The sequence below is a fragment of the Momordica charantia genome, assembly GCF_013281855.1.
Source record: "Momordica charantia cultivar OHB3-1 chromosome 8 unlocalized genomic scaffold, Mcharantia_2.0 BLBB01000008.1, whole genome shotgun sequence".
NCBI lineage: Eukaryota > Viridiplantae > Streptophyta > Magnoliopsida > Cucurbitales > Cucurbitaceae > Momordica > Momordica charantia.
Genome location: NW_028275166.1, coordinates 8174954 through 8189445, shown reverse-complemented (window position 1 = coordinate 8189445; position 14492 = coordinate 8174954). Strand labels below are relative to the sequence as shown.

The 14492-nt window shown below is 33.8% G+C and overlaps 2 protein-coding genes across 3 annotated transcripts; both read left to right on the top strand.

The window, feature by feature from the left end:
- The first annotated feature begins 3585 nt into the window (after positions 1–3585).
- BOR4 (HCO3- transporter family) lies at positions 3586–9029 on the top strand. Of its 2 annotated transcripts, none has more exons than XM_022297978.2 (14): positions 3586–3713; positions 4341–4446; positions 4558–4640; positions 5305–5497; positions 5567–5705; positions 5890–6055; positions 6150–6316; positions 6458–6631; positions 6717–6812; positions 6908–7024; positions 7169–7491; positions 7710–7989; positions 8271–8408; positions 8518–9029. In XM_022297978.2, exons 2-14 carry the CDS (start codon positions 4343–4345, stop codon positions 8548–8550), a joined length of 2013 nt encoding a protein of 670 aa, XP_022153670.1. In that variant the 5' UTR covers positions 3586–3713; positions 4341–4342; the 3' UTR covers positions 8551–9029. The 2 variants fall into 2 exon arrangements, with proteins under 2 accessions (XP_022153670.1, XP_087984237.1); XM_088128111.1 differs by having other exon boundaries at positions 3642–3782.
- A 1212-nt stretch (positions 9030–10241) lies between these two features.
- LOC111021124 (cytochrome c oxidase subunit 5b-2, mitochondrial) lies at positions 10242–14166 on the top strand. The gene is made up of 6 exons (XM_022297977.2): positions 10242–10536; positions 10690–10775; positions 11393–11443; positions 12879–12945; positions 13058–13137; positions 13714–14166. Exons 1-6 carry the CDS (start codon positions 10359–10361, stop codon positions 13774–13776), a joined length of 525 nt encoding a protein of 174 aa, XP_022153669.1. The 5' UTR covers positions 10242–10358; the 3' UTR covers positions 13777–14166.
- The last annotated feature ends 326 nt before the right edge of the window (positions 14167–14492 follow it).

Below are 14492 nucleotides of genomic sequence, written 5' to 3'. Positions count from 1 at the left end.
TCATCTGAGATGGAGTTTGAGTTTTGGTGTTATAAAAAAGTGCATGATGTTGACCTTTCAGGATGAAATAGATTTAGTGCATATTTGTTTGGTAATTTTATTTTTGAAAAATGTTATTTGGATTCTATGATTCAAATAATGAAAATAATATTTTTATGTTTCTAGATTTTAAATTTGAAACTTTTAAAAATGCAGGATTATAAATTATATAATATTGTAAAATAATTATTATACTAAATATATAACATATATGTTAACAAATGAAATAATAATATTTTAGTTGAAATATGTTACTACATTTTTGTTGTTCATCGAATAATATTATAAATTGTGGTTGTGGTATAATTTGGTTTATTTAATTTATTTGTTAGGTAAAATAGTTAAGTACAAATCTTATTAAAAAATAATTAGAAATATGAAATAAAAGTTTGGCAATTCCGTCGAGACTCGTGAGAAGTCACTTTCTTGAGGTTAATGGAAGTTTCTTTACAACAGTTTTCAGAAACGATTTGATTTGCCGAATTAGTTCTCAAAATGGATCAAAATTCTTCTAAAGTACGATGTTACTGTTTATTTATTTAAAAAGTTTATGTTTTCTATAAAATAACGAATTTAATGATTCTTAAAAAACTACTCAGAATGGAGTACGACAAAATAAATAAATAAATAAATAAAATTTCAAAAACATTTTTACGAAACAAGAAAAAAAATCACACGAAACATTGTTAAAAACATTTGGAAATTGGTCAATTCAACTGTAGTCACTTTCTCTCCTTCCTAACATACGAGCTATTTCCCTCTCTCTGGAATATTCCTACATAAAATCATGTTCCTCTAAGTTATTGTCTTACTAGCTTAGTTATACATGCACGTGGGAAGAATATTCAACTTTGATTGATATATTTTAGCCTATGGTTCTATATTATTCAACATTATTATTATTATTATTGATGTGACCAAAAAGAAATAGTAGTAATATGTAAACTTTGTTCATATTAGAAAGCAATAGCAAAATTTCCAACCCTAGTTCCATAATTCTCCCATCCCCATTTCCTAGTCTCATAAAAGTAAATAATAATGCTGTCTTTTGACTTTTGAGCTGTCAATCTAGTAATAGTTGGCACCTCCAGAAAATATTTAATGTCATTCTTTTTATCTTCTATTTTAGTTTTTAAATTTTACTTTTTCTCCAAAAAAAAATAAAAAAAAATCTAATATCCTTATGTGTTGAGTCATTTGCAATGGCCATCATATCCTCAAGAATCCATGAGATCTCCGTGAAATCATCGTTGAAGAAGTTGTACAGCCTCCATAGAATCCGATTCCAGATGAATCGAATTTGTACCCTCGTTCGCAATTGCTTCTAGACCTTCACGAATTGCCATAAGCTCCAGGTAGGTAACTCCTCAATCTTTAAATTTTGGTTTGCACCTTGTCGTAACGACTTTTCTTCTATCTCTACACAAGTTCAGAGCAAATTATATGAGAATTCAATTAAATTTAAATTTGTGGTCTATCTAACTATTTGTCACATCTGTCAAAGCGAGCATATAGCTATCAACGGTAATCGACATATGTCTCCAACCAAGAGGTTGTGAGTTCGATCTCCCATCCTTATATGTTGTATATATATATAAAAAAACTATTTGTCACATCAACCCCAATTTTTCATTCATTTCTTTAATGTTAATAATAATATATAACTATTGCAAGCCGAAAACCTTAAAATAGACCGGAGGAAGATGAAAGATGTGTGTGGGAAGAGGAGAGGAAGAAGATGAATAGGGTAATTTGGAGCCATAGAAATTTAAAAAAATTTCCACAAAAAATGATATATTTTAGTTGTCTCTGCCATTTTAACTGTCAATAACAATTGAAATATTGACAGACAATAACGAAATGGACGTTAACAAAAGTCTAAAACTTGACGGTTTATTGCATCAACTTTAATATAGACGTAAGTTGAGGTTTTATAGCTATCAATATATGTATATTTTTTTAAAAATAACTTATTTTAAGGAGAAAATTGAACTTTTATTGACATTTTCTTTCACTGCATCAATTAAATAAAAAGTGACGCATCAACAAAGACCAAATTTATAGTAGTATATAAATGTAATTCAAATTAGTGTTTAGAAACATAATAGAAATCTTTTAAGGTATGAAAATCAAATTTCATAATGTAACCTTAACAATATGATTTTTCCCTATTATATAAGGAGAGGGGAAGAGAGAAAATTAACCTAATTTTCATGTGCATGCAAAGGAATAAACCAATTTTATGGATAAATGTTACCCAAAAAAACCTCATCTCCTTTTGAGAAAATTAGGTGTTTGCAGCCACAAATAACCAGGCACCAACAAGGGAAAGAGAAGGTTCCAAATAATTGCTTCTGCTTTTTGGACTATTCACATTCCCAAGTCTTTTAAGGGCAAGTGATTCAATTTTATGTGGGCTTCTTATATAGAGCTCAAATGGTATGATTTCTAATAAATAAGGGTGGGAAGGAGAGGAAAAAAAGTTTGAAAGTTCTTAAAATAGAGTATTTGTGGTGCTGGTGTTCTAATAAGGACGTGTGAAAGTGAGAAGATAAGAATGCATATAAAAGAGTAAATTTATGTATATGTCGATATCTATTAGTTTGGAGGTAATTTAATTAACATTGAATTTGTAAAGGATCGATATAATCTCAAACACACTGTTTGATTCATGACAAAGATAAATCAAAGACTCTCTGTGAAGCACGTAGCTCAACTCTCCCACAATAAACTTGTAATCTCATCACGTGGTCTTGAAATTCTCTCCAATAAGATTCTTACTTCCGTACCATATATAATTGTTTTTAATTATTCTTTAACGGTTTTTAGTTTGAAATTTGTAAAACTCTAATTTAGGCTATTGCCTTGTATGTTGAAATAAGAAAGCAACATTGTTTTCACCATTTCGAGAGTCTGAAAATATATTATTGTATTAAGGTAGAAAGTCCTTCATTTTCTCTCTAGTATAATATTGATTTCTAAACTTACAAATATATATATATATATATAATAAATTTTGATTGAATATGCTATATAACTTATTAGCTTGAAAGTTCTGGTTCAAGTAGTTTGAAATACCATTACATGATATCTAATAATCATTAAGTCCAACTTAACTGTTAGTTATTGAAAATAAAAACAATTTAACCAACTAATTTGCTCTAAATTTCAATTTAAAAATATGTATTTCTTATTTAATTAAAAACTAAAAAAAACTTACAGGAGAAAATTTTTCAAACCATTCCTAATCACAACCTCCTAAATCAAGGATGAGGAAGACATTTTCGACCACTCCACGAAGATCATAATTGTGAAGATAATAATCAAACCATCAATTTTTGAAATGATAATAAATAGCGGCTCAAATTCAAACTATTTTTCTCCATTTGCTTGAATTTTAATATTCTGAAAAGAAACGTTACAAATCACTATCTTCAAAGTTCTCATGGAGAACAAGCAGCAGCAAGTAATTGACCAGCTGTGCGGGTGTACGGTTACCATATTTTGTTGAGCCGTAGAGGATCAAAACTCCTTATTCGGGTTCGGACCCCACTTTGAGCTCTGGCGGGTCTTTTTAAAGACGCAGGAATTTGCCTCCAAAGTCCTCCACCACAAGCCGCCAAGTGAACAACTCCGATTACGCTCGTCATACGGGAAAGCTCGCACAATCTCCGGCAAGTTTTCCGACATTGTTCTCCGGTCATCTTCTCCGATGATCCGCCGCCCTTTTCCAACTCGCTCCTGTATTCGTTTCCTTTATCAAGATTCAGTTTCGCAGTATTATACATATATATACTATTGATGTTTTTGCATGAACTAGCTAACTATATTGTATATATGAGCGAAGTTTGTGATTATCTTCGTTATGATGAATCTGATTGTTGTGAAGATGTGAAATAGTGGTTAATTGGATAATTTTCCCCTGTTTTGGCCGTAGAGTCGCTTGGGATTAATGAGCAGGCAATGGAAATTCAAGCGTTCGATTCCGCTATGATGCTTCACTCTATTTTTTAATTTCTTTTTCTTGTCCTTTCTGCAAAATAATCAGAGAAAAGAAAGAAAAAAAAATCAAAACAAGAAGTTGTTGTCCATGCCGGACTGCTTTCGAAGTATGAGAAGAATTTCATACTTCTCTCCATTAATTATGGAGTTCAGTACTAAATGCAATCCGACCTCCTTATAAGTTATATCTGTTATTCTTATGCTTCTATTTGAAACTGCTCTCTCTTTTCCTGTCTTCCTCGTGCAGAAAACGTTCAGTTCTTTGTTTTTTTAAGCATACTTTTACTTCTTCTATACAGAAATGGGGAATCTCAGGGCTCCATTTAGGGGTATTGTGGATGATATCAGAGGAAGAGCAGCCTGTTATAAGCAAGATTGGGTTGATGGTCGACTTTCAGGAATCGGGTAATTTATGTGTAGACTTTTTATTTATTATATTATTTTCTTAGCTCTGCTCAGCTTTAAGTTTGATGCTGCTTTTGATTAATTTCCAGTTTTCTTTTGATGGGTTGACAGAATTTTGGCCCCGACTGCCTACATTTTTTTCGCTTCTGCACTTCCTGTCATTGCTTTCGGTGAGCAACTTAGCCGAGATACAGGTTGGTCAGTTTTGCTTAATTTTTCTACACTGTTTGAAGCTTGCAGAATTCATATCTTATGCGTAAACTCAGAAGTAAAATTGGGAAAAGATTGGCTTGTCTGCAATCCTTTGCTTTGTGATCATCGTATTTTGAATCCTATTTTGTAAGCAGTTTTACATTATCTAAACATTTTATTTTTTCTAGATAATATTGGTGAAAAATAGAGGTTTCCGCTTCATTATGCAAAATATTGGAATGGAGTATCTTAAAATTGTTTTATTATGATTGATTTAATCTGTTAGCTTATTAGTATATATACCAGCGCACGCATATATATAATTTTGCGTGAAGGAAAAGAAAGAAGTAATAATTTGGACAAGTCAACTGGATGTAGAAACATTTAAAACCAAATATGGTTTTACAATTTTAAGATTTAATATTGTGAATCACACATCAATTATATTCATAAAAATATTAGTCATTTGCAAAATTAAAAAAAAAATTCCCGTTTTTCTATTACATTTACAAGTAAAATAAAATTAAAATCAGGTCCACAGTAGAGCCATTGACTATTTTCATGAGAATAGAGAATAATTATACTCCCTAAATTTTCTCTTTACTAGCTTCCATGTGGATTGTGGACTGCCCAACTTACTTCAGTATATTAATTTATATTCCATAGATGGAAGCTTGAGCACGGTAGAAACTTTGGCTTCCACAGCCATTTGTGGCATCCTTCATTCAATTCTTGGTGGGCAACCTCTCCTAGTTGTAGGGGTTGCAGAACCTACAATTATTATGTATACATATTTGTACAATTTTTGCAAGGATAGGAAAGACATAGGGAGAGACCTCTTCTTGGCTTGGGCAGGATGGTGAGCTATCAATCTTAACTACATATGTAAAGGCTTCGGTATGGCACAATATTGACTTTTGTTTTACAGGGTTTGTGTCTGGACAGCCCTCTTGCTATTCCTACTTGCCATATTCAATGCGTCCCGTCTAATCAACAGATTTACAAGGATTGCAGGGGAACTTTTTGGCATGTTGATCTCTGTTTTGTTCATTCAAGAAGCTATTAAGGTAGGAATGAATTTCCTTTTGGTGACTCAAGAGGTAGTACAGAAGCTGTCAATTCTCTTTGTTGGTGTAAATTTATTTTCCACAATGATCCAAGGAGATAACAGTTTACGATTTGAAACTTGAATGAATAATATTGCCTTTTTTCCTTTTTTTTTTACCAATGGCTCAATTTTGAATCATTCAGGGAGTGGTGAGCGAATTTAAAGTTCCAAAGGCCGAGAATCCAAGTTTAGAGCAGTATCAATTTCATTGGCTTTACACGAATGGATTACTGGGAATCATATTTACTTTTGGCCTTCTCTATACTGCTTTGAAGAGCAGAAAAGCAAGATCATGGTTGTATGGCACAGGTTTGTCAATGGAGCAGAGATTTGTTCTCTTGTGAAATTACTTACGAGAATGGCCAAGCCATGGATTTTAAAACTTTTTCACTTCGTCCCCTAGGCTGGCTAAGGACTTTCATTGCAGACTATGGAGTACCTCTAATGGTTCTAGTATGGACTGCACTATCGTTTAGTGTACCAAGCAAAGTTCCCTCTGGAGTTCCTAGAAGATTCCATAGTCCTCTGGCATGGCAATCTACTTCCCTGCACCATTGGACCGTTGTAAAGGTAAATCCTCTTCCCCTCAGTATTAGAGTCCGAGCCCTTGTAGTGCGGTTTATCTTCAAAGTAAGCCATAAAAGGTACTTTTATTTGAACTCATCCCGTTTCCTTAGTGAAAGCTAATAGAAAAGTACATGTTTGTTGCAGGACATGGGGAAGATACCTCCTGTATACATTTTTGCTGCCTTTATTCCTGCTGTGATGATTGCGGGACTTTATTTTTTTGATCATAGCGTTGCTTCCCAGATGGCACAACAAAAGGAGTTTAATCTCAAGAACCCTTCCGCATACCACTATGACATTTTGTTACTGGGATTTATGGTAACGTCTACATGGTGTTTTTAGTAAGTCACTCTTATCCAGTTCCCAGAAAGACTAATTCTATGTGATGGAAAATTAATTTCAGACTTTGCTTTGTGGGTTAATCGGGCTTCCTCCTTCAAATGGGGTCTTGCCACAGTCCCCTATGCACACCAAGTGCCTTGCAACACTCAGGAGGCGTGTAAGTCTTCACCAAGAAGTGAAATGTAGCAATTACTGTACCGTAGAGATGTTTAGCCATATCAGATATTTAATTTTACTGATCATGGATTGCAGTTGATACGAAGGAAGATGGTGGAAAGTGCAAAGGAAAGCATAAAAATGAAAGCTAGCGATTCTGAAATCTACGGCCAAATGCAAGCTGTGTTCTTAGAAATGGACAGCAGCCCAGTTGTATGTCCTCTAGTTGTCAAAATTTGAAATTGCACTACAACTTGCTATAACTGACACTGGAAGTAGTTGATTGATCAAATACTTGGTAGTTGCTAGAAAATAAAAGTTAGCAAATAACTATTTGATCTTTATGGTATTGAGCAGACGACATCAGTAGTTAAAGAGCTGGAAGATTTGAAGGAGGCTGTCATGAAAGGAGAAAGTAAGCATGACAACGCAAAGGATATGTTTGATCCGGAGAAGCATATTGACGCTTATCTTCCTGTCCGAGTAAACGAGCAAAGATTGAGCAATCTGCTGCAATCACTTCTAGTGGCAGCATCAGTCTTTGCTTTACCAGCAATAAAGAAAATACCAACGTCAGTTCTCTGGGGATACTTTGCGTACATGGCCATTGACAGTCTGCCCGGAAACCAATTCTGGGAAAGGATTTTACTTCTCTTCATAATGCCGAGTCGACGGTACAAGTAAGCTTTTTCGCACCCACTTAAGAATTATGAGAGGCAATTGACACATATTTTTCACTTATGAGTTGCTGATCAATTACTCTTCCAACTTCTTTTATGGCTTCTTGATTGAGTCACATACTGTTACCTAGTATTGATCTTTCTTGAGTTGGTGGGTATTGAATTTTCTTTAACGACTAACTTTTGTTGTGGTCGTCTATATTTTTCTCTCTTGCCAGGGTCCTAGAAGGCTTTCATGCTTCCTTTTTGGAGTCTGTGCCATTCAAATACATAGCCGCATTCACTCTATTTCAATTTGTATACTTCCTCATTTGTTTTGGAGTGACATGGATCCCCATAGCTGGAGTCTTGTTTCCTTTGCCTTTCTTCCTTCTCATCAGCATAAGACATCACATCCTTCCCAAGCTACTCCAACCTCATCATTTGCAGGAGCTTGATGCAGCTGAGTACGAAGAAATAACCGGTACCCCGGTACTCTCGCTTAGCCTCTCTCTCAAGGTACTCGCCAAAAATACAATCAAAGTCTCACATTTGCTAGATATAAGATCATAAGTATATAAATGAAGGACAACAATTCTATTGGTATAATGACTTTTTGGGTGAAACCAAAAGCAAAGCCATGGGTACTTATGTCCAAAGTGGACAATAACATACCATGGTGGAAATGTGGATGGTCCGTTGTCTAACAATATTTAAATATCCATATCCTTTGTATCATAGTCTCTAAAACTTCCAGCATTCTACATAAAACGCCAGCCACTTTTTTTTTTATTTGTTAGGAAAAGGATACCATTCAAATAGATAATGACGAAGATGAAGTTGAAATATGTGATGCTGAAATACTAGATGAGTTGACGACCAATAGAGGGGAGTTGAAGGTTAGAAGTATAAGCTTAAGCGACGATAGACATGGCCAGGTATAAAATAATTCTTCCTACTCTTCCAAAAAATTTTAAGAGTAGCCACAAAATTCACTGTCACTCCATTGAATGATCCTTCAGAATCATGTTTGTTTTCCTTTTGCAGGTTTACCCTCAGCAAGGCGTTGGCAAATTTTAAAAGTTTAGATTGACCAAACAGTGATACAAAGATCATGAATGTATGTATGTATCCCCTTGTGATGGTCTTGGAAAATAAATGTGAAGTTGCAAAGAGTAGTAGCAGCTTATAGGAAGTTCCATCTGAATTTTGATGGGTAATACAAGAAATCTAGTGGTTAGGACTCAAAAAGGGTCAAATTTTAGTGGTTAGGGCTCAGAAAAAGAATATATATGTATGTTGGATATAGGTCATCCCAAGTTTTTTATTTTTTTTTAGCACAACCGTTCAGGGTAGAGATTTTAATTCACGATTGGTTAGCCAAATAGATACCTTAACTTATTGAGCTATACAAAAGTTGATAAGGTTGAACGAGTCAAGTGTTTAATTTCACCTTGCTTAAATATTTTCCTCGACCTTTGTTTGTGACCTGTGAGCTTTGAATGTTGGTCAAATAGAAATAAAATATATATAATTATTGGTCTATCCATTTATATAAATATTATTTTGATCTATCTTATTTTGTTTTGGTTTATTTTATCTTTGTACTTTAAAAACATTTATTTCAAAACGTTTTTTTTTATCCATGTATTTTTGATTTTGTTTATTTTAATTCCTATATTTTGAAACGTTTATTTTGGTTATTGTATTTTTAAAAAGTTATTAATTTAATCATTTCATTTTTTATCTCATTTCTTTCCATCATAATTTTAGGTTTTTAGTATGACACATAATTTATTGAACTTTTTGAATTGTAGTTATCAATTTGTATTAAAGGATTTCACTCATTATTCATTAAATGATACTTTACTCGTTTGTACCAAATGAACTTTTGAAAATAAAAGGAATAAAATAAACAAAAAGTTAAAATACATTTACCAAAATGATCTAAATCAAAAGTATAAGAGAAAAAATAGTTGGATAAAAAAAAAAGTAGTTTTTTTTAGACTTAAATAAAAAGAGAAATTTTAAGAGAGGGAACTAATTGGAAAATTAGCATGATTTGCAAAAAGGTCTTGACTTTTTGTTTTAACGAAAATGGTAGTATTAAGACTCAATTGGACAAAGGTTTTGTTTTGGCTATTTTTTAATCAAGCTCAATATAATATTATAATTAGTTTTAAACGTTTTTAAAATTTTAAGATTTTAAGGTTATTTCATTTTCCGTTTGTTTTAAAAAAAAAGAAAATATTTTTAGTCCATGAACTATCATATTTTAGACTCGGACTCCAATACACATCTACGTTGACATGTTAATATTAATACTTAAAATTGCCAACATGAATTTAGCTTAGCTCTATTGTATCTATCTCTAACCATGTGAGTTCGAATCCTCCACCCCACTTATTGTAAAAAAAAAATTAATACTTAAAAGTCATATTTCAAGCTAATTAAAAGTAAAAATAATATAAAAGATCAAACTAATTATTTTTTAAAATCTTAGAGACAAAATTAAATATTTTGAGAATTTGTTCGATCAATAAAATAAAATAAACTTAAATGACATTTTATATTCTAAACCCATAAACTTACAATGTCTGCTGTTAAACTCTCTTTTATTTAACCTAAACTCTTAATACCATTTTTTTTAATTAATGACCTTTAATTAAAAAAAGAAAAAGAAAAAAAGACCTGCGGCACGTGTCACGCAACGCCCTCGTGCGGTGCTACCACCCTCAGCCGGAGGAACCTCCTCTTGAGTCTTGACTTTTTCCTTATTGCTCCATTTCCCAAACGTAGAGAGGGTGAAGGAGAAAGAGCGTGAAAGAGCGAATAATTTCGCCGTCGAAAGGCTGTGACCTGAGATCCTCGCCGGAAAATCACCAACGATGTGGAGGAGATTGCTCTCTTCGCACCTCAAATCCCTAAAACCTCGAACTTCATCATCCACGGCACCGTCTCCTCCATCGGGATCCATTTCCAGAGCCGCACGACGTCCCGCTTCATCTCATGTTTCTTCTTCACCTTCCGTATCGCTCTTCGCTCGCCATTATGGCGCTGAGGCTGGTAGATCCTACTGTTCCCTATCGATTTTCATACTCATAACTAATACATTAATTTACAGTCTCTCACTGTATGTATGAATGAATCTATAATATATGAGTGTGAACGTGGAATTGGTCTCTCTTGATCGTTGATTTCGTTTTATTGTAAACGTAGCTGGTGCTGGTCTGAAGAAGAAGGTTGGGGATGTCATGCCAATTGCAACCGGACACGAGCGCGAAGAGCTTGAAGCTGCGCTTGAGGTGATATTACTTGTATTTCTTTGCGTGCTTTCAATTTTCCGATTTGATGTTGAGAAAAAAAAATCTAATGGTTTACATCAATTACGTTTTCATGGAGAGATCAATGTCGAACTTCTATGTATATATTCTTAATTTATATTTGTGGACGGTCATTTATGAAACAAATGATTTTTGCTGTTCCGCAATTTGGTTTAAGACACGATCTAGGGTATTTCGCGGGAAAGAGAATTTTCTGTATGAGGCCGGATGACGTAAGCTCTTTTCTATTCAAATATATAGACAGGTTTTATAGAGGTATTGATAGGTGTAATAATTAACGAATAAAAGAAGAATCCTACAAAAAATATACAAACGTATGCTAAAAGGTACAACAGAATGAATGATTAAATCATTTCAACGTACAAGCTGAGCCAACATTCTACTGGGTCTGGTAAGTTGAAGGTTCTGGAACAATACAATTCAGTTAACATGTGTCATATTCAGTGGGCTGCTTAAGTTTTCTGATGCATTCTCATATTGAACTGAATTTAGTTTATGTAAATATTTTAGTTGTTTGGCATCTAATGTATTTCTCATTCTGAAGGCGACTCTCATGTCAATTGATTTTATGTTCGCAGGGAAGAGACATCCTTGATATAGACCATCCCGTTGGTCCTTTTGGCACCAAGGTTGGTATAGTTTGCATTTAATTTTATCTTTGCACAGTTTGGGTTGTCTTATGCCGCTCAAGGAGGCCCGTTTGCTTTCTTTCTCCATAATTCATATTGATGTTTTATTTGTTATAAATATAGCACATGAAATGGTGAATTATACTTTTCTATGTTGTGAGTGAGTGTGTGTGTGTTATTTTCACGTAATTTATGTCCCCAATCACCATTGAAGTTTGAGGGCTTTTGGGTTACTCAAAAAGGTATGTATGCTCCTCTTTAATTTGGACATATCGACTCTTTGTTGGGATTTTGTGAGAAATAAATAACGTCAATTTTAAGATATAAATGTAGGTTGATTTTTTTTTTGGATTGTAGTCTTATTTTCCACCTGATGTGTGTCTAAGAATATACCAAAGTGTGGCTTCATTAGTTGAGGAGGAATTGGGATTGCGTTTTAGTTCTTTGTATACTAGATGATCTACTTTCTTTTAATTGTCTTTCTTAATTCTTTTTCCTGATTAGAAACAAATTTTATTGATAAAAGTAATATACAGGAGTTTCTAAGAGGCTCCCCCTTTTTTCATGATTGAGGATTAGGGGTAGTTTCAATATTGATTATCGTGAGAGGCTCAGGAAGAAGCCACAAATATCACCCCATGTATCTTATTATACAAGACTCCGACTTCGGAAGCTCTATTTCTTCTCTCCTAGTTTTATCTCCTACCACAGCTTCCAGAAAAATGGGAAAATACCATTGGTCCATAGGTTTCTTTCCTATCTTTAATATTTGACCTGTCAACATTTGAAATAAAATCCTTAAATTATTAAACCGAATTAAACTAAAAGTTGAAGAGTTAGAAGAACTTACCGAAACCACTCAGAGAAATGGCTTACAGATTCTTCATTCTGTATATATAAAATAGATGTTTTAGGCGAAATTTAGAGGAAAGAGTTCTTTGAGCAACATTATTTGTATTGACCCTTTTAGGGAAAACTGACCCAGGGAGCACCTTGCATTTTTTTTCGAAGTTGGCTCTATAATACATTTTGTAGAAATTCGGGAGAAAGGAACCATCATGATTTGGCCAACTGGTTGGGCCAATTTAAATAGTAAAGTCTGTAACTTGCTATTTTCTTCCCTTGCTGCCACCTGAGTGAGGATTTTCACTGCAGTTGTCCCCATTTTATTAAGTTTGTGATTTATGTTTGTCTGTAGCTGGGTGTGTTTTATTTTGCATTCAATTACTTTGAATTCTAATACTTTTATGTGGTAATGGTCATTGATTTTGCGATCAATTGCTTACTTCTCGCTGGTTCACTTTGCTTCAATAAAGTCTGTAACTTGCTTTGCTGTTTAAGTATATTGAAATACTGTGAGCGGATGTGCATGAAAGAGTAAGTTTACTTGCATGAATTATCTCTGGGATAAATCTTATGCTTTTTATTTCTTTAGGAAGCTCCTGCTGTTGTTAAGTCATATTATGACGAAAGATTAGTTGGATGCCCTGGAGGTGAAGGCGGTGAGTACTTGCAATCTCTCTTTATCCCTACTTTTCATCATTTTTGTGCAACGTTCTTCAATTGCACATGAAACTTTCCACCTCACTTTTGATGCTTCCTTTAAAATCGTAGAGGATGAGCATGATGTTGTCTGGTTTCGACTGAAGAAAGGCGAGCCACATGAATGTCCTGTGTGCACACAGTATTTTGCGGTGAGAATTTATTATTAATTATTATGTATGTTCCCATGATGATTGATATTGAATGCTGGAAATGAGTTCAATTCAGATATAATATTTTTTGAAAAATAGAACTAAATTTGATTGATAGAATAAAATATACAGAAAAAGGGAGGAACAAACCCTCAAAACTTAACCAAAGATTAAATAACCGTTCTAATTGGTCCTGGTTCAAAATAAATTATGATTACAAAAGTTATTATAAGTTGTGCAACTTGTGCTCCAAGAGGAGGAAACAAACTCCAATTTTTTAGCTAAACCTCGATTCTTTTGCCACTTCCAACAAGAATTGCTTCTATAATCATTTATTTATTTTTATTTTTTTCAAATGAGGATTACTTCTATTAACTGCTGTCCTATTATTTTGTGTATCACTGCTTCCCTTCCCCTCTCAATTGCATTCTACATGGAGTCCCCCATTGAGTTCTACTGTTCTCTCTCTCTCTCTCTCTCTCTCTAATTATCCCACTTCTCGAGTGGATGAAGCCATTCGTGTCTGAATTACTTCTAGAAGTGCCAAAATTTCCTAATTTTAAACTGTGTTGGCAGCTGGAAGTGGTGGGACCTGGAGGATCACCAGATGGTTTTGGAGATGATGATCACCATCACTGATTGCAACCATCTTCTTTTCCAGAATAAACCTTGGCTTTTAAAGAGAGAATTTTCAAAAGACGCTGCAGTTTTCATTCATTTAAAGCTGTCTTATTTGCAGTTGTTGCTTCAGCAACGATGGGAATCCAAGTTTTTTCCGTGTCAATTAGAGACACAGGCAAGTCTTCTGTTGGAAGATACGGATCTTTTTAGGCTTTCTTTTTGTGTAATTCCAAATAATTTGAGGCTTCTTAATTCTTTACCATGACCAGGTGGCAGTACAATAACACACACCCTTTCATCTTAGAAAATAATTTGAGAACTTGCAAAAATGAAATCCTCTATTTAGAAAGTGTGATATGGCTGTACTATAGTCATTGCAATTTGCATTATACTTTTTCTTGTAGTTCACTTTGGCCTCAACGCTTCTTGGACGTGGATAAAGGTAATTTTTTTACGATGTTGTAGTACTGTAAACTTAAAAAAACTTTGTTATCCTGTGTCTTTGTCGTCGATAATGCCATGGGATTCTCTAGTTGAAATACAGAGTTGAAGTTTATGGAAGGAGGCAGATTTTGGCAAGACCCTTAAATAAAGGTAGTTTGCATTCCAATCATATCTGATTCAGCTGTTGATGATAATCAGGAAATAAACTGTTGTGCATTGCTATATTATCTGCCTCGTAATGAGGAGTAATTAGGGTGTGTTTGGGAGTAATTTTGGTTATTGTCAAAATC

Coding starts and splice junctions, on each gene's coding strand:
- LOC111021124 (XM_022297977.2), top strand. CDS start 10,359: ATGTGGAGGAGATTGCTCTCTTCGCACCTCAAATCCCTAAAACCTCGA. Junction 10,537..10,689: donor CCATTATGGCGCTGAGGCTG/GTAGATCCTACT, acceptor TTGTAAACGTAG/CTGGTGCTGGTCTGAAGAAG. Junction 11,444..12,878: donor TTGGTCCTTTTGGCACCAAG/GTTGGTATAGTT, acceptor TTATTTCTTTAG/GAAGCTCCTGCTGTTGTTAA.
- BOR4 (XM_022297978.2), top strand. CDS start 4,343: ATGGGGAATCTCAGGGCTCCATTTAGGGGTATTGTGGATGATATCAGA. Junction 6,632..6,716: donor TTTTGTTACTGGGATTTATG/GTAACGTCTACA, acceptor AATTAATTTCAG/ACTTTGCTTTGTGGGTTAAT. Junction 7,025..7,168: donor AAATGGACAGCAGCCCAGTT/GTATGTCCTCTA, acceptor GGTATTGAGCAG/ACGACATCAGTAGTTAAAGA.